This window comes from Notothenia rossii (assembly GCF_949606895.1).
Source record: "Notothenia rossii genome assembly, chromosome: 12".
In the NCBI taxonomy this organism is placed as follows: domain Eukaryota; kingdom Metazoa; phylum Chordata; class Actinopteri; order Perciformes; family Nototheniidae; genus Notothenia; species Notothenia rossii.
The window spans coordinates 16,531,781-16,554,470 of NC_136911.1; the positions used below are offsets into that span (position 1 = coordinate 16,531,781).

The 22,690-nt window shown below is 42.2% G+C and overlaps 1 protein-coding gene across 1 annotated transcript in view; it reads right to left on the reverse strand.

Annotated features, from left to right (window-relative positions):
- The window catches only part of pou6f2 (POU class 6 homeobox 2), a 70,086-nt gene that overhangs the window by 14,335 nt on the left and 33,061 nt on the right, over positions 1 to 22,690 (reverse strand). Inside the window, exons 6-7 of the mRNA XM_079662344.1 lie at positions 16,616 to 16,947; positions 3,056 to 3,196 (exon numbers count right to left, since the gene is read on the reverse strand). Coding sequence (XP_079518470.1) covers positions 3,056 to 3,196; positions 16,616 to 16,947 — 473 coding nt within the window. The remainder of the gene's footprint in view (positions 1 to 3,055; positions 3,197 to 16,615; positions 16,948 to 22,690) is intronic.

Consider the following 22,690-nt stretch of genomic DNA (forward strand, 5'->3'; position numbering starts at 1 on the left):
TTCTTATGGTAAGTATTACATTCAATGTTGAGGTGTACAGAGCATTTAGAAAAGTATAGTTTATAATACAAGATCATCTATGCTTGGTAAAATGGATTGGTCAGATCCTCAGGTTATTCATTCTTCAACAGAAATGTCAAAGATGTGTTTTTTACTTAAGTTTATTTTTAGACAAAGTTCATAATTTAACACTGAAGGCAGTTTGTCAACATGTTCATATTCTGCACTAAGGTATCTAAATAAGTATTGCCAAAAAATATAAAACATCACCTCACCACTATACATGTAAAGATAATGTATGCCTCTATGCTTATGTTTTGAAACCTTATGTTACACTCCTATTCTGTTTAAATCTTCATTTTAATGTTGAACATATGAGGCTATCAATTCCTCATGTTGTGCTCCTCTTAAGAAGGTTGCACAGTACTCCAAATCAACCAGCAGGTATTTCACTCTCTGTTCAAAAAGACCACATTTGATGGAGCCATACAATCATTTCCATTTCACCACTATTTCATAAATAAGCAGCTTTCAGGGCCTTCTCTCAGTCCCTGCCAGGCCTCTCTCCTCAGTTATCTTTCAGTTTGTTCTCCTTTATTTGGCTACCCCGCTCCACTTCGTATGGCTTGTGAGTATTGTGCCTCTCTCCACCCAGCAGAACTCATTAAGATTATGCTGCTCTTTGTTTCCACAGAAATGTCATCTCATCTCTCCAGCCAGGGCAATCTGTGTCTTTAGCCATGGTCGCCAGGCAATATCTCTGCCCATTTTCTCTCCTCCACTGTTCAAGCGGCGAATTGAGACCCGAGAGAGAAAATGTTTGGAAAGTTTGGACTTGTGTCAACACACATGTCCAGAAAACCAACATTCAGAGCAAATCAGAGGCTAAAAAGCAGATATATAATGGTACGCTAGACAGAAGACATTTCCTGGGAAGGGTATTTTCTCAAGGGTGTACAAGTCTGCATTTTATTTTCTCAAATACCTGACAAGATGCAGATTCAGTAGATTACTGCAGCAATGATGAATTGTTTATTCATCTGACAACAACGTCTAACAGCTTGTAGCAGCTTAAAGAAAAGAATCTGCTGCTGTTCTGTGTTTTATTTAATATTTATGTAATATATATTTGTTTTTCAGAGTTTTGTTCAAACTAAATATGCACTTTCGAACCTTTTAGAGGTCTCAATGGTTCCTAGTAATAATCAATAGTTGTAGCCTAACAATAGCAGTTTCACTTGACCTAAAGATGGGAGGCTTCCATCCATACAAAGGGCACACTAGCTTGGCAGGTTGACTGTGCATTTGTTCCTTACCTGATGTTCTCTTAGTATTAGGGGCCAAAGACCCCAAAGGCTAGGGATGCTGGGAGTTAAAGGGATGGATAGCCCAAATTCAGGAGGGAGAGGGTTTCAGTACACAGAGCTATGGAGCCAGGGTTTAGCAAACTGGGATAAGACACACACAAAACCTCTTCAGTGGTTTTTACACCTTTTTGGATTTATGCTCCGCTAAATAAAACAGCCCTTAATGTCCTCATTACCCAACAGTTTTACTGCCATTATAAGGCGGCAGGCAAAGTGAGAATTTGCACTGAATAAAAGATGTCCACACAACTGCCACAGAATCACAAAGGAGAGGAAAAAATTCAGAAATGAGTGACTTAAAAATATTGTGGCTTTTATCCACAGCCTTAATCACAGTTGCAGAGGTGGTGAGGATGAAAGAGCCTCATTGATTCTCCTCGGAGAATAAAGAGGCTCGGGCCAATATAATTAAGCTTTAAAAACATATTGAACTCCAAACGTCTATCAAACGCGGCACTTTTCAAGGTCCCTGAGCCCCCGCTTATGAAAAGGTTTTTTCTTTGACAGAATTGCAGAGGAAATTAGCAGGTCAAAGATGGTATACCGTGTTATAAATTCAAGAATGGCGAATAATGTGTAAAAGCAGTTCTCTGGTTAGTAAAAACCTCAAATGAAATAAAAGCTGCTCCACTGCCTCCGGTTTTGTAGCTTTTCTTTGCTGACATAAGTTCTCAGAGTGTGTTTGCTGGACCTCCTGGCCTGTTTGAGGTACGTATTAGCCTGTATAATCTCCTCAGTGTTTGGGGGTGGGGTGTGTGGACCTTCTGATATGGGAGTACATGTTTCAGAGCCCTCCGTCTGAATAATGCTGTGGAATAATGAGGAGGGGAGCAAAGGCTGTAGCCCACGGCTTTGACCGTCTCTGTGACCTGATTATGTCAGGGACTGTCAACCGCCTAGACACTACAAAAGCACAGAGCATCCCATCAAGTCCGTATCCACAGTGATCTGTCCCCAGTGCTCCAGGCACCTTGTGAGCCAGGGAAGTCCATACTGTCTCATTAGCGACGTTTAGCATCAAGCGCTCGCACACTGAGAACACTTAACACGGGCGGTACTGAAACCTAATACAAGAAGGCTAAGTTAAATCATTAAAAATGAACCGTTTTTTTGTACAGAAATCACGTTTGTGTTACATTTACATTCAGGACAGTGCAAGCGTTCAAACATGAAACAGGGGTTAAGGTACATAACACAAGAGTGGCATGAAAGGGCACATTGTCCATACAATTTTCCTTTAATACGTGCCGTGTGCACCTGTGATAAGATGATTCATTAGATAGGGTCCCGCAATGACAAGCATCATCGTTCAAGCCTCTGGCTACTGATGGAACAATTCTGCAGCCACCCTGTAAATATGACAAGGTCAGCGTTTTACTGCGACAGGCGCACGCGGATAACAGAAAGAAGGGCTTTGTTTATTCCCAAAAAGCTTAATATATGTTGGGCTGGCTACTAGAGTGTAGACAAACAGATTCAAGACAACACACTGGAGATCAATGTGGAAAGATCAGAAATACTATACAAATGTTTTATTTGGAGCTGCACATTCGTACATGATAGATGGTCCAGTAATATCTCTTACAGATCTGTTACTAAGTGCAAACCACAAAAACCTAGTGTCTAATAAGGTGTGTGTATACAAGTTAATTTTTTTTGCATTTTAGCATCCATTAATTAGCACTCACCTGTCCTTGTGCGTTGGTGACCAGCTGTCCGGTGGCTCCTTGCAGGTTTGACAGGGCGTTGCCGAACACTTGAGACCCGGCCATGGATCCCATGGCTGCTGCTGCCGCCGCTACCGCCACCTGGCTGGCCAATGGGTTCAGCTGGTAAAGGGCAGAGAAACCATATTTCAGAACTGCACCTGTTTATGCAACTGTCCAGATGTTAAATGCAAATTCCTAAAAAGAAAAAAAAGGTTCAGGAGGGCTCGATGTCGGGGGTCTTTATTGTTGCCATGGCCAGAATAGGCTAACTGCAGTGAGGCCTGTATAGTCCAATAGAGTGGGCTATGCAGTCCATCATACAGTTTGCAGAGGGCTGTGCTCCTGAACCCAGTGGGAGGCTTGAGGGTAGGGAGGAGCAGTGAGAACGGGAGGGTGGTTGTGAATAAGTGGCCATTTTACCACTCTAAGTGCTTCCTCTGGCCCCCGGGGCTCCCACGGGCCGAGCCGAGCCTCTCCACCCGCAGCATCGGCCCAACTGCTCCCCGCTTTCACAATAGAGCCAGGCAGTGTGGCCATGCATCACTGTATCGCCAACCCCTTCAATACGCTTCGACTAATTCCTCGTGCTTCATAATGCAATGGCACACTGTTCCTTCTGAAGGAGAGGAGGGTTAGAGAGACCGTCTTTACCCCAGATGTAATGGACTCATCTGGTCTGGCCTGCGGTTGTGAAAGGAGGCTCCCTGCATAGGGGACAGGTTGTAGAGCCAAGCCACATTGGCGAGATTACCCATATAAATCAAGCTAACCACTTATTAGGGGGCTGAAAATGCACTGCTGATTTGGTTGTAGTGCAGCAGAGCAAAGTCTTATTAGGTAGAGTAAGTAGATCAAAGACCAAGAAGAGATAGGATACCTCCCAATTACTCAACAGAATAGAGGAATAATAGAAACAGTGCTTGGAAGCAGGCTGTCTGTTCCCTGCTGCTAATACTAGTTAGAAACATATTCAAACAAAAAGGTTGAAATGAAAAGAAGAGCTTGTGTAAAGGTTTTTTTTTAAATAACAGTGCATGTGATTTATTTGTCATTACATAAAATTCTCAGAAAAAGGGATTGTTTGGATGAAAGCATCAATGTTTCCACACTGTCTGTACTCTGCAGGGAATTCAGCTTTGTTCGTCTGAAATCATTCAGTTGCCATTCATCTTTTATCTTACCCCACCACCATATATTATTACACTTTCTGAAATCAAATGATGAAAAAATGCCACGGAGCGATCAATACTTTTTCATTGACAGTAAAGGTTAAGCACATTAAGAATGACACTGCATTTGTCTTATGAAATCATATTTCATGTAGGTGGCCTCAAATTGGCCGTGATTGATATTGCCTCCCATCGTCTGAAAGTCATCCAGTTTTTCCTCGATAATCGCAAGATTGTCTTTTATGTGTCCAGCGGATGTCCTTCGAAAACCTCAAATGTTAGAGAAGCACAAAACTGATTCTGACTCTACATGCAGGAGTAAAGGATCACAGAGCAAGCTGTAACCTTTAATCGTATGCTCTCAAACATATACTGTACCTATGGGATAATATATAAGCTAATGTTGGTGCCCAAACTAAAGAAATTATATTATATATGTTTTGTGCTTGAAAGATTCCTTTTTGACATCTTCAGCGTCCCCTAGCCTTAACTGCTTACTTAAAAACTACTAGCTTATTGGTTATGAACAAGACTTCACTTTAAAATAGGGAACATGTTCTTAGATAGAAATACCTAATTTTAAGTTATTTAGACACAATTAACATTTATAGTTTCATGTCTTGTTACATACGAATAGACCATATTTGTTAACTGTTATTATGGGAGAATTACTATTCTTGTGGTAGTACCTTATTAGGCCCATATTGAGCAGAGCATGTTAAGACCAAAACTCATGTACAACAACTTCCTTACTTGCAATAAATAAGCACTAATTAGAGGGTTATTGAGGAAAAACTCTCAACTAATGGCTTATTACTTGTAGAATATGGTCATGTAGAATAAGGCATTAATAAGTATTTTATAATGACTAATAAAGAGCCAATATACTGCTAATATGCATGTTAATTAACAACTAGTTGATGGTTAATTTGTGTACCTTAATATAAAGTGTTACCAGAGACAGAAAATAAACAATCCTCTCTAAGATTTTTTGAACACAACACATTTAATTTGATACTGTTTTTTAGAGTGAGTAAAAGAGCTGCAGCCAACACAATGAAGCTGAACCATCTACATGTTAATAGCGCAAAGAAGTATTTTATTAGATGTTAAAATATGGTTTGAATGAGAAAAGTTTTGCCTTACCTAAATAGTTTTACAAGTCGATACAAGGATAGATGTGGCCAGCATGTGACTAGGCAAGTACAAATCACGATCTTCAACAAAAAGTGAAGGATGGAGGAGTTTAGCTAAACGGACACTTAGCAAACAATTTCCTCTTTACTCAACTAGGAGTAGTAGAAGTTGAAGAAAAAATCAATCCCAGACCAGCTACTCTCGGAGTTTTGTGAGTTTAAATTTTTTTCTGAAGTGTTGATAGAATGGGTCTTTAAGCCATGATGGTTAAAACAAAGAATAAGAGGGCTTGTGATAGTGATTTGTGGCACAGAGAAAAGCCAACAGGGCGGGTTAGACAGAGTTAAAAAGAGGCCACAGATCAACACAAAGATAATGCGATCTGCTCGGGCGAGCACACCCAGAGTCTCCCTGAAAAGCTGCTGTGCTTGGTGTCATTGTGTGAGTGATAGGTTGTTGGAGAAGCTTTCAGATTCATTTGAAATATTATCATTGTGTTTTCATTCGATGATAGCCCTTTCAGGTGCTATGTTATTCTGGTAAACGTAGGTGAAAGGAGAGCAGGTTTTATTGCTGCATCTGCCTGGCGCTGGGTAATATGGATAGCAGTTGAAAGGAGAGCCAGGAATAAGGAGAGGCGAGGTTGTGTTCAACACCTAAACAGGTGATTTTCCGCCACGGTGACTCCTCTCAACACCTCGGCGGGAGGCAGAAAATGACAGACCTGGCCTAGCATTTGTCCTGATTGCATGTGTTGGGGGAGATAAACAGTGATCTCCCAGTTTGCAGAGCCTGCATGTTAACCATTGTGTCTCCTTCTTTTCATTCCCCATGAATAGGAGCGTCAGCAGCTTAGACCACTGGGGTTAGTGTGGGGATAACAAAAATAAACTGAAGCCATGCATTTGTTAAGGAAATGTTAAAACTCAATGTTACAGTTTCATATTATCCACATAATAACCTGCGCTCTGCTCAAGCCTCCATTATATCATGTGACATCATCTCGTCACCTTTAAGTCACCACAACTGCCATGAATTGCTGCACCATCACAGTTTCATATAGCCAAATAGAAAAGGGTTACACAGGGATCAGCAAACACAAAACAAGTGTCTCTGAAAGGACAGAAAGAAACCCAAATTGTTAAAAAATGCATCTTTTCTCCCCAAGCGTTTTGAAGTGGAGAGAATCTAGACTCTGCCGGGCTCTCCGTCGCCTGTTTGACCATGAGGGTCACCTGGTGCAGCAACCCGTGTAATCTCAGGAATAGAAGGAAAAATAGTGTCCCCACTAACCGTGGAGAGACCCCTGGAAACCAAAATTGTCTGACACAAACTAACTGGAGTTTATTCTTGCTTGTGCTCTTTTCATGTGGCCGTTTTTAAACTTAATTGCTTTTTTTGTCTGGGCCAAGACAAAGAACAGCAAAGATAAATGGACAAAGTGGTGCGGACACCAGCAGGAAGGCAGATTTGTCTACACTAAGGCTTCAGCAGAGTTTAGAGAGTGATACTCTTCTAATGTATGATTCAACAACAAACCTTTATCTAAAACATTAGATACAACTTAGAAGGGCACAGCAATTATTTAGGAAAATTCACTTAATTAATTACCATCTCTTCTGAGGTATGTTTGGGAACATTTAAGATGGATCAAAGTCTTCATGTTTTCTTGCAACCAAAAGTGGGCCAAACAGTGCTCATTAAATTAATCAAACAGTACTATTGTCTCTGAGCAGATGCCCTGTATCTTCGGAGCAACATGGACGTTTTCCTTGTTCATCCCGGCCCCACAACTCTGTCTCCTCCCTGCTCTTTTCCCACTCCGGAGTGAATGTAATCAGCTGTGACATGAGAAAACACGTTCTCTGTCTGTCAGGGCTCTGCTAGTCTTCCGCTGACAGTCCTCTGCTGACTCTCCACCTCCTCCTATTCCCTAAAACGGCCTCTCCCCCACCTCCCTGTCTCCCCTCCCTCACATCCGCTGTGCTTATGAACATCAAAATGCCATTAGGCCCTCCAAAACACCTCTGGTCCCTCGGTTAGCGGGGCCTCGCACTGTGGCCGTGCACTCTGAGTCCTCGGAGCCCCGGTTATTGCTCACCAGTGGACCTCTGCTCCACCCCTTGTGAAAAATAAAACCCAAAAAGGGAAAAATATTTGGAAGTGAAAGACGGATAGAACAACTGGGGCAGATAACACCCGGCGAAAAACAATAACGCTGCATCCGGAGACAGTCGCACATTGTAATTGCTCAAGGCAGTGGAGGGATGGTGGTGGCAGCGGGTGTGGATGTGGAGGTGGCATGGCGGCTGCTAATGGAGTGATGTCATATGAAACGGCCGAATGTCAGCTAGTTAACTGGGAAGGTCTGGCTGATCAAATAAAATGCATTAACTCCAGGAAATGGATATCGTGAGCAGCCTCAGAAATGGCTATATCTAATGAGGCAAAATGCAAATGAAGGAGGGAAAGAGTCGTGAAAACGTTTAAACTAACTATAAAGGGATGATGGAGTGCCAGACAGTGGCCGTCAATCTCCCCACTCATTACCCTCATGTGAAATTAACAGCAGCTTTAATCATTACATAAAATCTGCTCCAGCCCATTTGTTGATAATTGTGAGGCACCGAGGTTCAGAGTGGGTTCTTTGTCATCCATCACGGCAGCGGCAGATTTCCTTTGGTTAGGGGACACAGCGAGTAAAAATATAAGTTATACCGCATTCCTCGTCCACTATTTCTCTTCCTGAGCAATGATCTATAATATTTAGCCGTTTCCAGATGTATTCAATTTGGAACTACTTGGTGATTAAGTATCTACGGGAAAGTGCTGACCATTTCAGCTCATGAAGTGACATATTTGGTGCAGTTATTTCTGTACCATGCCAGTGTTGGGTTGGAAATCACAGCGGCGTTAAACCGGTGTTGCAGTAAATCTCCTGCTGCTCTGGCTATGACTTTAAATTGGATACATGGCTATGTTTTGTTGGTTGCTGTGAGAAAATGAAAAGTATAATCAGAAGGAAAGACTATCGAGGATACTATCGACCATGATATCCTATTGCAAAGACTAGAGCACTTAGTTGGCATACAGGGAACTGCTTTAGGCTGGTTTAGGTCTTATCTATCTGAACGCTCTCAGTTTGTACGTGTCAACGATGAATCTTCCATGCAAACCAAAGTTAGCCATGGAGTGCCACAGGGCTCAGTGCTTGGACCTATTTTGTTCACCCTATATATGCTTCCATTAGGCAATATTATAAGGAATCATTCTGTAAACTTTCATTGTTATGCGGATGATACTCAACTATATTTATCAATCAAGCCTGATGAAATTAATCATCTAAATAAAATTCAAGACTGCCTCAAGGACTTAAAAACGTGGATGACCTTAAATTTTTTGATGTTAAACACGACCAAAACTGAAGTTATTGTACTTGGCCCGAAGAATCTACGAAACAAATTATCTAAAGATATATTAACTATGGATGGCATTAATTTGGCCTCCAGTGAGACTGTAAGGAATCTTGGTGTTATATTTGATCAGGATTTATCCTTTAACGCCCACATAAAATCAATTTCAAGGACCGCCTACTTCCATCTACGTAACATTGCAAAAATCAGGCATATCTTGCCTCAAAACGATGCAGAGAAACTAGTCCATGCATTTGTTACTTCAAGGCTGGATTATTGTAACTCCTTATTATCAGGGTGTACCAAGAAGTCAGTCAAGTCGCTTCAGCTGATTCAAAATGCTGCAGCTCGTGTACTAACCAGAGTTAGGAAAAGGGACCACATTACTCCTGTTCTGGCTGCCTTACACTGGCTCCCTATAGAACACAGGATAGAATTTAAAATTCTTCTTCTCGCCTACAAAGCCCTTAATGGGCAGGCGCCATCTTACCTTAAAGAACTCATTATACCCTATTGTCCTACTAGGGCATTGCGTTCCAAGAATGCAGGGTTGTTGGTTGTTCCTAGAGTCTCTAAAAGTACAATGGGAGCCAGAGCCTTTTCTTATCAAGCTCCACTTTTGTGGAATCAGCTTCCAGTTTGTGTTCGGACGGCAGACACCCTATCCGTTTTTAAGAGTGCGCTTAAGACTTTCCTTTTTGATAAAGCTTATAGTTAGGGCTGATTAGATTCAGCCCCTAGTTTTGCTGATATAGGCTTAGTTTGTCGGGGGACATCTTACTTCTTCCTTCTCTCTGTCTATACCTGTGTACTCTCATGTTCCGATTAACCCAGCTTCCCCAAATGTCTTTCTTTTTGGTGTCTATATACGCCGGGATCCGGAGTCATGGATGATCCTGCGGTCCTGTGTCATGGATTGCGAGTCCTGGATCTTGAGACGTGGCTGCGGTCCTGGATCATAAGTCCTGGATGGATATCCTCGTGGATTCATCTTCTTATTATACACACATGCATTTCAAAACATTTGGACTACCTATGTTGCAAATGTATTATCTTTTCAATTTACACACGGCATCTATTGCACGTCTGTCCGTCCTGGGAGAGGGATCCCTCCTCTGTTGCTCTCCCTGAGGTTTCTCCCATTTTTCCCTTTAAACTGTGGGGTTTTCTCTGGAAGTTTTTCCTTGTACGATGTGAGGGTCTAAGGACAGAGGGTGTCGTATTGTCATACTGATATTCTGTACAAACTGTGAAGTCCACTGAGACAAATGTAACATTTGTGATATTGGGCTATATAAATAAACATTGATTGATTGATTGAAAGACTTGAAAGAAATGATGAGCGCCCTTATTTCTTTGTATTGATGAAGAATCCCTACCTCAATTATTCAATATGTAATAAAACATATTTCTTGATTTTAGGAGTTCTATAACCATTGCGCTGACTGCAACCCATTTGTTTTCGTTTAGATGGAAATGGCTTCTCCTTTCACTCTGCTGTTGTTTGACATATAAATATAGCATTTGAATGACTTTAATATCCTTCTAATCAATGTCCAGTGATCTTTTGATGTCCTCAATTCAATATAGGAAGGGTCATCCATGCCGCAGCTTTATAAACACAATAAAGGTAAATGATTACTCTCCACCGTGGTGTCCAAAAATACGGCCAGTAATGAAGAGAAATGGAGGAGTTTGAGGGGGAGGCCTGTCATGTGTCATTGGCCAACTCTAAGCCCTAAGATTAATCACGAGAGAGGGGCTCTGTGGCTATGATGTGGTCACCCTAGATCGATAAATCTGCCTCCCTCCCCTCCCTCTGTCTCTCTGCTTCACTGTGTCTCTCTCTTTTTCTCCAAAATATACACAATGGTCGGCTCAAGCTAAATCAGCATAAGTGGAGAGATGAATTGTTGACATTTACAGGCGTATTTGTATGGATTACTCCAGTTCTGACTTCTAAAGCTCCCCTATTTAGGGTGATAACTTCAGTAAATGCACTATTCTTGCATTCTAGTTGAGTCTATTTACAAAACCATCAATTGCAGTTTCCCATAATAAAAGAAGGCTTAAAATCACCCGGCAGAATAAATAAAAAAAATGCTAAATGCACCTCAGAGTTCAAAGCTGCAGAGAACCGTTTAGAGGAATTTCAATTTACACAGTGTACATAGCAAAATAAATCTACCAAATCTAGCCTCTGCTGACCACGGCTGAAAACACAGCAGAGAAGAATTTCTGATAATATTCAGCAGGGACCATAAATGGGACTTTTGACTTGGTCTATGAGGAGGGCATAATGCAATAACATTGCATTAGAAGGGTCTTTTACAGCGTGGCAGTGGCTGCGCGGCTGTATTCCTTGTGTGAACCGGTGCTCTGTTTGCGGTCACTAATGGGCATCAGACATTACAGGCAGTGGAATCGCGGCCCGCGGGGGGACTGGCCTCCTCAGCGGAGCGGAGCACTTAGACAGTGTCTGGGAGCCTGCTGGAGGAGGAAGGGGGGAACTCAATGTCACAGACCTGCCTCATAATTAAAGAAACCCTATTCCTTATCCACTGTTAGGTGAGCCCTAGCTTGCTCCTCCGTCTGAGGGCTTCCCTGTGGGCGTCTAATGCGTGTTGCCCCCAATGTGCATGTGGGCTGATCAGGGAGCTGTGCCTTTCTGCTGGGTGTCAGAGTTGGAAGCCCTCTGACCACCACGAGAATCGCAGAGCCACGTTAAGAAGAATCGCAGACCTCAAAAAGCGAAGAAAACATCAACTGAGGTGAGGTCTCAAAACCCAACATCAAACCAGAGAAGCCAAAAAGTAAGTGCAAGGCGGCCTGTAGGCGTCATTTTAAAAGAGTGAGCGCTTTCACAGTTCTCCAAATGACCATGGTGAAATATGATAAATGTAACTTTCTCCCTATTTATAAATTCAGGGCTCATCGTTGGTCCTTAAGTCTGTAGATTTTCTCCCTGCCTAATCCCTCATTTGAAGTAAATAAAAGTAGTAGAGCTGTCATGGTCAGGTTGTTTTCCTCATCTAGCGCCCATGCTTTATAATTATTCATATGAAATGTGGTTCTGTTGATGGGCAACAGTCTTATTTTCTGCTTCAGTCAACAGTGCACATTTGTATTTCTAAATTGTGGAGCGCTTGTTATGTAAGGCAATTTTCTGCCTTCTTAAGAGCCGGATCTCCTGTGCATTAATAAGAGGCTGAGCTGCTGGAGAGCTGAGGGCCTGCTCACGCTCTGAACCACACTGCCACAACCAGCAGCAGTCTGGCAACACATGCCATTTATACTTTATTATAAAAAAATGGGACTTTTAAACAGTTGTCATAGATAATGTCCAAATGAGAGACTTCATACAGCTCAAATGTATTCAGATTTTTTGCAACTTTGCCTTAATATAAATGTTTAACGTAAGATACAACATTTGAGGAAATACTTTGATTTCTGTAGCCCAACCCCCTAAGACACTTTTGAATGACGTTTTTGAACAATTTATCTACCCACAGGATTATCTGAATGTTTTTTTTTAGACTTGGAGAAATACTTAATAAATTTAGAAGCACATGACTTGAGCACCCTCATTATCAAATACATTTGACTAAAATTAAAATAACAAATTAGCTCTCAATTATATGCAATATGTAAAACATCTGTACAATTCTATGAATAACCTCTGTGAGCTTTTTTTTTTTTCATACAACAGAAATCACAGTTGAGTCATGAGATGTTTTATAGATAATGGACTATTTTCCCAACTTAAATGTTGCCAGTTTCATCGACAAGCCTCACTGTGAGCCATTGGGTCTACATTTGAGCATGTCATTTTAATTTGGATTTAATACCCCATGAAATGATGGAAGCCTGTTTCGCTAAATTGAATAGACGTGGTGCTGATCTGGAAAATCAATTAATCGATGTGCAGGGCTCATTTAATACACATGTTAATATAATGGCTGAGACAGGCCATAAAAAAAGAGACATTTTGAGCAAATTGGACAGTGGTGATTTTAACAGCGGGTGACATAAGTAAAAGTGCACTGCAGCGGAAAACAGTGACATGAGTGTCTGAAGGGGCCTCAGCTGGAGACAAAAGCGTCAGAGATGGGCCCAGGACTCGAGTTGGATGGTGGAGTGAATGGGAAGAGGAGGAGGAGGAGGAGGAGGTGGAGAGAATGGCAAGGAGGTGAGAAGAGATGGAGAGTGCAGACAGCCCAGCCTCTGAAAGGCCACTGTGGTTGGCAGTCGCTGACCTTGGTGACGATGGGTTTTCACCAGAGGCTTCTAATGAAGGCTGATTGCCAGGGAATAGTGAGGGAGCCAAGGTGTAGAGAGGGGAGAGGAGAGAGAAAGAGAGAATAGACGGAGAGAGAGAAAAGGATAGAGGGGAGGCTCAGGTAATTGCAGCACTTGTGGGTCTGAGGCCCCGCGGTCCTGTGATGTCGGGGTGCAGTGGGGAAGGAGAGAGATGTCTGTGGACGCTTTGGTGGTAAATTGTGGAGCACGGGGATGGGAGGCAGGCCCCTAGGCTGTAATTACCCCTATGAGTGTGCGGATGGAGAGTGGACAGGCCCAGTGTGGGGCTCTGACAGCGATCAAGGAGACGACTGCGGAGAGGAGTAGAGGCAGACGCGCAGACAGACGGCAGGAGTCTGACAGAGGAGGAAAGAAGGACGCCTCCATCTCTCTGCCATGACACAACCCCCCCCTCCCCCCAACAACCAGCCAGCCAGACACTGGACCAAGGTCAGAGGCTATTAGCTAACACACAACATGCCGGTGACAGAACGGCCGTGACAAGAGCAGCAGTGTTGAAGACGTTGCTCTTCAATGAAGAAAGACATAATGTAGACGGATTTGGCTAAAAGGGAAGAAGGAGCAATTGTATCAGAGCCAGGGAGAGATGTGGGGGCTCCACTGGATGGCGCAGCAGGGTCATGTGGGTCCGGGGCACAGGAACTGGAATAAGAGAGTTGATAGGCTGGCCTAAGCTTCCCGCTGCCACGGATCAGTATGTACTACCTCTCCTCTCCCTGCCTGGGCTGATGTAACTCACTGGAGTGGCAAATTACACCAGACCTACAGCTGTAGCCCGACATTATGATTAATTTGATCAGTAATTTCTCCTGTTTTTCATTTTAATCGCCGCGACCATTCTGCTGTGGCAGGTCTTTCAGATCTAATTAAGATCAATTCCGGTGTAACAGACTTGGCGAGCGCCTTTACCCCGTCAAATCCCTGAGCTCTCCGGGCGTGGAGAAAACCCGCAGCTCTAATCAATCAACTTCCAGCGAAATCCAACGGGCTCCCGCAATCAGCCCATTAACACACTTAAGCAAATTTCATAATCTCCCCCCGTCTATTTGTCATCACTGTGGTGGCTATTCCAGGCAGCCAACGGGCCGCATCTTACTGTACTCTGCATGGGGAGCAGAGAGGGCGGGGTGCAAAGGCACATTCTTACTCTGCTTAACCAAATTAGCAGATTTAATTTGAGTTCACACCACTGACTCAAGGGGTCTGTTGGGGTGTGATTTGTATTTGTATAATCAGGATATTTATGAGCCTATTAATGAATTATGTTCCACAAATTTAAAACACTAAAAACACGAGGGATGTAATGAATGCTCAGGATTTCCTCACTTTGGCTTGACGAAGAAGATCACACCTCCCATGAGAAGATAATTACAATGAGACATTAATTGGAACATAATGAGTGTTTGTTTCTCAGCAGCTCTGTGCTGTAGGATTCTGGCTGAGTGACTCTGCACGTGTGAATAATACAAATAGGAAATATGGGTGCTATCTGTTTAATGCTGATTATATTATGGGAATCAACTCTGGGTGAAGCATGGAAACACCAGAAATGTCCTTATGTCTTCACTTATAATAAAAAAAAAGGAAGATCATGGTGACAATTCACGAGTTTGTGACAAAATCTCTTTTCAGGGAGTTTCCCAGAATTAAAAACGTAAAAAGTGAATTAACCTGTTAGTCGCTCACTGATTCTGAGTCTGAAAATCCAATCACTGTCCCAGACGGTGGAGAGGGGCGGAGCCGCTGTTTAAATCCTATTGCAGCCTTGAGTGGGTGCTGTGGCTGCGACCTGTCCTTGGGCGAGCCCCTCGCTGGGTGACACACTCTTTGAAAACACCAGCACTGACCCAGAGAAACTAAACCTTTTACGGCCATTCTTCTCCTTGCTACCCCCCCCCCTCCCACACACACACATATTCCATAATCCTATTTGATGAGCCAATATCTTAATGATACCTGATGTGGCCTCTTTGCCCCCCTCAGGGAGCTCTGTCCTCAGTCATCATAATCAGCCTCCCTGCTACGTTTAGAAGAAGACAATCTGTTTAAAGCTAAGGGTCTCAGTGTTGTTATTGCAGAGAGCTAGAGCACCCCTGCTGTCTTTGTGAGTCACAGAGACATTTTCACATATTCCAGGAAATGTAACAAAGTTAAATCAGAGATGTATTAGTAGTCTATTTGTAGTGCATCTCTCATCCAAGGTCTTTGTACATTGCCTGATGCAGGCGTGATGTGTGAATCGGTATGTTGGTCAGTATCCACAGTCAGACTGGACAGTGTGTTTGGTGCGATGTAGCGGGAGCCCATTAAATCCAGAGGCTGTTTTTCCTGCTGAGTCTCACTAGGCCGTGACAGGGCCGGAGAGGGCTGCGAGGGGGAAACAAATAGCCCAACTCATCTTGGCCATAAAGAAGGTTGCACCACAACCCAATAAGGGTCTGACGCTGATGAATGTGACCAGGGACAGAAAGGCGACCCTGGCCAGTCTCCACCAGAAATGAAACCACAGGGATATAAAATAGGTTATTATCGTCACACACTGACAGCCAGACGGACAGAGCAGCAGAGATAGATGGACGTACACGGTGACTAAAAAGGAGGTTGAGTAGGAAGAGCAGCGAAGATTAAGGGACTGATTATAGCCGGAAAGCTTAGATCACCTCAGAATTCCTCCCGAGCGAGTCGTGACTCTCGCGTGGTTGGATGTGATCAAATGCGTCAAGGCTTCAGCAACAAGATGCATAATAGCTCCACATTGACAGCCTCCATTCCAAAGCTGCCTCTTGATTAGGATCAAGTGCTGACAGAAAATCAAGTGTATAGCAAACTGCTTAAGCAGCACTTTGGTTTTTTAAGTGGAGATTTGCAGGAATTACAAATCTAGTTTACTATGAATTCATTCGCTTAGTATTCTGTATGTACTCCATTCACTTTAAATGGAAAATGACATGAATTGGGTAAATTCAACTGATCACTTCTTGGAGCCTTTAATCTGTGTAGTGTACAATAGCAAGCATTAGGGCAGTTTGGTAAACCTTAAGTGTAATGCAGCCTATAAAACTCGGAAACACTTATGCCATATGGAAGCATTTAAAAATCTAAAAAGATATGTAGTCTCGTATCACTGTATCTATAGCCCTAGCAAGTATTAAGACCATTAACTAGTGAATACGAATAAAACTAAGCCTTAACATAGTGGATCAGTATTGTTGATACCAGATAACATATTAAGTAATATAATCCGGTATATGTCAGAAGTAGCAATCTACACTTATAGTTTTTTCTTTTATGACCATCTCAAATGATAGCTTAGAGGCATTATGTATCTTTAACCTCATGTTACTTTACACAAATAAATATGATCCATCAGTTGCAGTGAGAGAAACCATTTTTTTTCACCAAAAAATATAAAAACTAATAGACCAAAACACCATGAGGCCTTTTCACAAACGTAGGTATTAGTACAGTAAGAGTTGGATTGGTGCAGGTTATGAACTCACCGACAGAGGCATGGGTGGGGTGACGGGCGAAGGAAGGCTGCGGGCCGGGGAGTGGTTGGGCCGGTGGGGTGGGGAGTGCTGCTGGTGTCCAGAGGTGGAGGAGCAGGTTGAGCCCGGAGAGGGGATGGAGGTCTGCTGCTGGCTGGGCGGGGTCATGTGATGCTGGGATTGCAGCGCATTGTGGCTGTGGGAGAGGGTCTGTTGGTGATGGTGTTGGATCTGTTGGATCTGTTGCTGCTGTTGTTGTTGTTGCTGCTGCTGCTGGTGGTGGTGCTGCTGCATCTGCTGGAGCTGCTGCAGGTGTTGGAGCTGGGAGTTCAGAGTTGAGGTAGCTGTTGATGAAAAAAACGAGAGTTATTTGGTTCATTGTTGTGCTGGCGACCTGAACTCTCGACATATACTGTAACATACGCAAATGAAAATGGGATTGACAACATTTTTTTCTGCATATAAACAGAAAGTCCTCATTATTTGAAGAATATGCTAACACCCCAGATACATATACACATGGAGGTGTGGGATGCATAGGATGCATACCGGGAGACAGATGTAAATTGCATGGAGCCACAACAAGGTCCTCCAGGGTTTTTAGCTTGCATGATAGAGTCTGTGAATTTAATTTAGCTAGTTGGAGGACAAAGCTATCAAGCCTGACTGATATAATTGCTCTCTCTGGAGCCAAAAGTCTTCATTGTCAATTGGAGAATGTCAGAATCTTTGGTTTAATGGCTTAAAATCTCATAGGAAAGAGACATCCATCTTCACTGGAAGACTTCAGAAATAAACCCATTAACTAATTGGATCCAATAATGGCTCACCATTAGAACCTAATTTCTACGTTTAAATGCTTATACATTTTTATGCTGTTTAAAAAAAACGGTTAACACTCAGGGTGAGCCGGGCCGCAGCCACACCAGCATGCAAATACTCCCATGGCCCCAGAGTGTCTACCTCAGATATAATATAGAATAGAAATATGGTGTGCAGGTGCACCTCAACTTCATGGTGGTTTTCAATGGCAGTCAGTTCACTCGATAACATCTCATTACGGAATATGGTGGATCTTCTATCAGTCCACACATACAGTGTATCCATACCAACACACAGAAAACAAATAATACTAAAAGTATCAACAGTAATACTATGCGTGGAGAATTGAGCCAGAAACAACATCTAAGCTGACCTTCACAGCAGTAAAAAGGACAAACTGAGTTTCCACACAGATATAATGGATAGAAAAGTGTTTTTATACACACATTTAGAGAGCTGCTGACAGCCTTTTCTCAGCCAAACACACTGGGAAATCCTTAAAAGGAGCTATATTCCATAAAGAAAAACTGTTCTGTATATGGTAATTCACAGATCATAGTCTTTTAGAATATATTGTTCATATAATGACTTTAGTTCAGTTATTCTGACTGTAATGTTACAGCTTTAATAAATGGATGAATAAAACAGATGACAGAATCCAAAGTGTTTTAGAAGATAATGCAGCTTGGAGGGGACATAACCTGATCTTTATCTTAATATTTAATCTTGAACTCTAAAGTATCCTATCTAGAGATTATATGGAAAAAGGATTGAAAGGAAAAAAGAAAATTATTATTATCTTTAAGTCCACTATCTTAAAAGCAACAAACTGGTAGAGAATTCAACTTTAAAATAATTGTTAAAGAACTAAAACATTGGAATTTTATTTTGATATAAAAAAGGAGAAAAAAAGCCTTTCAATTCCAAAAAAGGTACAATGTTTTTTAACTATGTTGAAAGACTCAAACCTATCTACAGCATTATGAGAAAGCACATAAACAATGCACTATACTCAAAACTTGAAACACAAAGGACTGGATAACAAAAGAGTGTTTGTGAACAGCTATTGATAATGCAGCCAAGCAAGGCGTAGACATGCTTGTATACATACAGAATCAATGCACTTAAATAATTTAAGTACGGTTGCCTCATAAAATATGGATAAAAGATCAGGGCAGACAAGTCTTTGATTAGTGTGGTCACTTGGACTGCAGGACAGGCACGTATGAACATTTGATGAACATCAGATCATCCTCCACTTCCTTCACTCTGCAGAAGTCGGCAAAAGAAAGCCAGTGTCTCTTGGCCAGTAAACACTACACTTTTACATTTCTTCTACCTCCTGACACATTGACACCTCTCTCAAACCCCCATCATGAATTATATATCACCTGAGCAAACGGCAAGAGTCCAATTCTCACTTCAAATGTTCGGGCAAGTTATCTAGTGAGCGCCGAGCCCCTGACAGGACCGGGCTCTTTTCCTATTGCAACTTCACAACGACAAAATGTTAGCCCTATTTAAAGACGGTATAAGAGGGAACAAAGACGGAGAAAAACAAAGGATTGGGGGGGGGGGGGGGGGGGGTTATAAAATGAGATTTCTGTCAAAAAATTATCGGAACCAGGCGAAGATCAAAGACGATCGGAGAATTTCCTGCAGCGCTAACCATTACGCCGAGAAACAAGAGGTACAACAAAAAAATATGAGGCAAAAGAAAACAAATACAGAGGGAATATGGAAGAAGCCCCATGTGGCCTTATTATAAGGGCTACACCGCAGGTACTATATTCTTTAACAGCAGTGCTTTATAAATTCTGTCATCTTGTTAAGACTGTCAGGGCCGCTGACCCTGCCTTCCCCTCTAACAGGGCAACTGGCATTCTGAAGCTCATTCTTTTAACCACAGCTGTCTGATTGCTTTGGTTGAGCACATAATCCAAGCGGCTTGTCTCAGCTAATTGTTTGTGCTCCTTCCTCGAGCAGACACGGGGCCGAGGAGGAGAGTGGTAGCTTCACTTATGATGGAGAGAGGGCAAAAGGCTGCCGGGGCTCCTACACTGCTCATTATATCTCCCACTGTCTCTTTGTTGTTCATATTCACTACTTCTCCGACTGTGGTGCAAGCAGCGCTCCCACTTGATCATGACGCCCGAGGGGGGTGTTAGAGCAAGGGGTCCCACGTTCACTGTTGTCACAACTCTCCTATGCTAATGTTTATAATGAGGAATGAGCCAGATCATAGAGGGAAGTCGTGAAGCTAAATGATCAGATGCACGCTGAGCTGTGGTATTTTATGCTCCATTTAACCATTTAACAAAAATCTTATGGGACTAAGAGACTCCAGCACTGAGAAGTCTCCGACCTCAGTGCTCTGAGAAAGTGTCTGCCATCTCTCTTTTCTTTTTAGTGCCACGGAAGAAATCAACTGTTATCTGTGACTGTCCCGGCCCCGGCTTCTGAAGAACTGGAGGACGAAGCGAGACTGATTGTCAGAGGTCGAAAGGCTAGGTCAAAGCCGGCTCATTCGTCAGACAAAATGCTATTTTTGTTTCCTGTGCGGTTGAGGAGTGAAGGTGGGGGGAAGCAGCCTGCTCTCTCATTACCAGCGCTATCTCAGTAGTCCCTGCCAGCCCCCCTATTACAGCACTTTTCTCTCTGGGGCTGATTCGACTCCTTGTTTTCCTCCCAACGCACAACACCTATTCCCGAACAGTAATATTATCTTTGGTTTGTGTGCAGGTAGATTCAGGGCAAACTTTTAGACAATTGATAATCAATCAACTGCCCATCATATAATGGCCCTTTTAAAAAGGCCCAGTCAAGGCCAACACAAAGAGAGGCTACACTCATACAGTAATGTGTACATAAAAGGGCTTTGACCATCTTTTATTGCATTCAATGGGTATGCTTCATACAGAATAAAGAACACATGTGATTGCCTCATGTTCTCAGGAATTCAACATAAAGGGAATCAAAAAGGAGAACATAATGTGAAAACCTTGAAGACAATGTATTGAGTAGTATGAATAGTTTTATGCAAACTCAGTAAGTGTGCAAGGCAAGGCAAGTTTATTTATAAAGCACCTTTCAACACAGGTGCTTTACACAAATGAAGCACTCACTGTATGCTTTTGTTAAGTTATTGCTTCTGATATATCCGCTCATATACTCAGCACAGATATATAATTCAATCATGACAGGAATTCATGCCTAATTGCAATACTGAACGTCTTTGGCGGAATTGAGGCGTGCTGCAATTTAAGAGCAGATCAGAAGCTGCAGTCAGGAGTTAATGAAATCCAATGTGACTTGCTCTGTATTTTTAAGGCACTGCTTGAGTCTAAACACAGCTGTCGCTCTCTAACAAGAGGGGACAAACAAGCTCCCCATTACTGCTCTGCCTCACGTTCCACTATGGGAGTCCATAAAGCACTGTCTCAATTGCCTTTTCAGAGAGTCACACTGATAATTACTCAACTGGAGGTAAGGAGATTTAGACTGCATGAGATCTGGTAATTACAAAGGTGGTCAAAGGAAGGTCATTTTTACTCTGCGGATTAGATCTGAGCACTCGCACACTGATGAAGTGGGTAGCAACATTGTTTCTGCACACAATTGTCCGGTTCACTGCTGAATTGTATTTTCACTAAGAACACTCGTCCGACGTGACAAAACATTTGCATTAGGGTCAATCTGCCAATCGTGGGTTTCTGTTGTTCTAGTGTAAACCTTTACAAATAACAGTACTGTGAAATCCATATATATTAACAATATATGAGTCCTGCATTGAAAAAGTATTCGAAAAATGTGTCTAAAATATTAAAAGTAGAAGTGCGCATAATATATTATCACTTTACGCAGCATCTTATTGGATCATCATTATTGATGCCATAATGTGTTATATTCTTCTTGTTAAGATCATGGGACAGGATTAGTTGCTAAATTGCTTGAATTGTATCTTCTAATAAAACAAGTATACCATTTTATCTTCTGACAACATGGAAAACAAATTGGTGTTTTCCTTGTAACAATGATCCATACAATTGGTAGCTTAACAAAGAAAAATGAAAACAGATCCCTGCTATAGAAAGGGCTGGAATAAACATGGAGGAAATGAAACGTTGAAGAAACAACCGGGGAACAAAAACATTACGAAGAGCCTCAGTAGGCAATACCAGTGTTTCAGTCCTGCTGCAGGGGGAACTCAGTGAATACACAAAAAAAGATATATAAAAAAAGATATATAGGCAGTTAAGATTTGAGTGGAGTCGCAGAGCCACAGGATTTTAAAGAGTAAACCACATCGCTTGTAGGGATCCAGAGATAATGCTTTCACTTTGTGATGCAAGGCAATATCAAGCTGTGTTGTAGAATTCTCACTCTGGGGGAAGCATTTCAAAGAATCAAATCCTCTCCATGGAGATGTTACACACACAAGAAAATCCCTGTGTGCTCGATAATGTTGCCCTTTCGTGTGTTGCTTACGCCATGTTATTGATTTCCAAAGTGTGGCCCAGGGACTTTTAGGGGCCCTTGACAGAGATCCAGGGGGCCCAAGCAAAGTAATGCCTGGTTTAATATCATGGTTTTCTTCCTTAGAGAGAATATACAAAGCTTATGGTAGCCAGTAATGTCCAATACAACTTCTAATGAGGATAACAGTTTGAATGTTTAATCTATTTAAAGTTAATTAAAAAAATGAATTGAACTTTCTCTGCTTGAAGATTTGTTAATCAGTGAAGTTAGTCGACTGTCTGCAATGTAGTTATTTAGTAAAAAAAACGTATTCAATGAAATATTTGCCCTTTGTTTTAGGAAATATTTATGATTAGATACCTCAACATTTATGTTATGAATCTTGATTTACAAATGTCCTGGAAGTTTCAATGGTTTCAAATTTCAAGAATTTCTCTTTACTGCTATGCAATGTGTCCGACACTTCTAAATGAAAGATAACACAAACTCTTTTGAACACATACCCCCCTTCTTTTGGTCAGAGAAGGTTCTCTCTCCTTTTAAATTCTGTCTGTAATTCTTTGGTGACCAGAGAGGGGTCCCTTGCATTTGTCCTTCAGAGTCCACAAGGTGTTGGACCCCCCCCCCCCTGCTTGTCTGCCTTGCAGGACAGACTGGGTTCTTACAGCGTGTTCATGGTCCAATCATGTGTCGTCAGACCAAAGCGGAGGCTGCGAGTTTGCCTCATGCAAAATGTATGTTCATGCGGCTGTTTCTGTGGGTGGAAAAATCAATATTGCGGGCCTG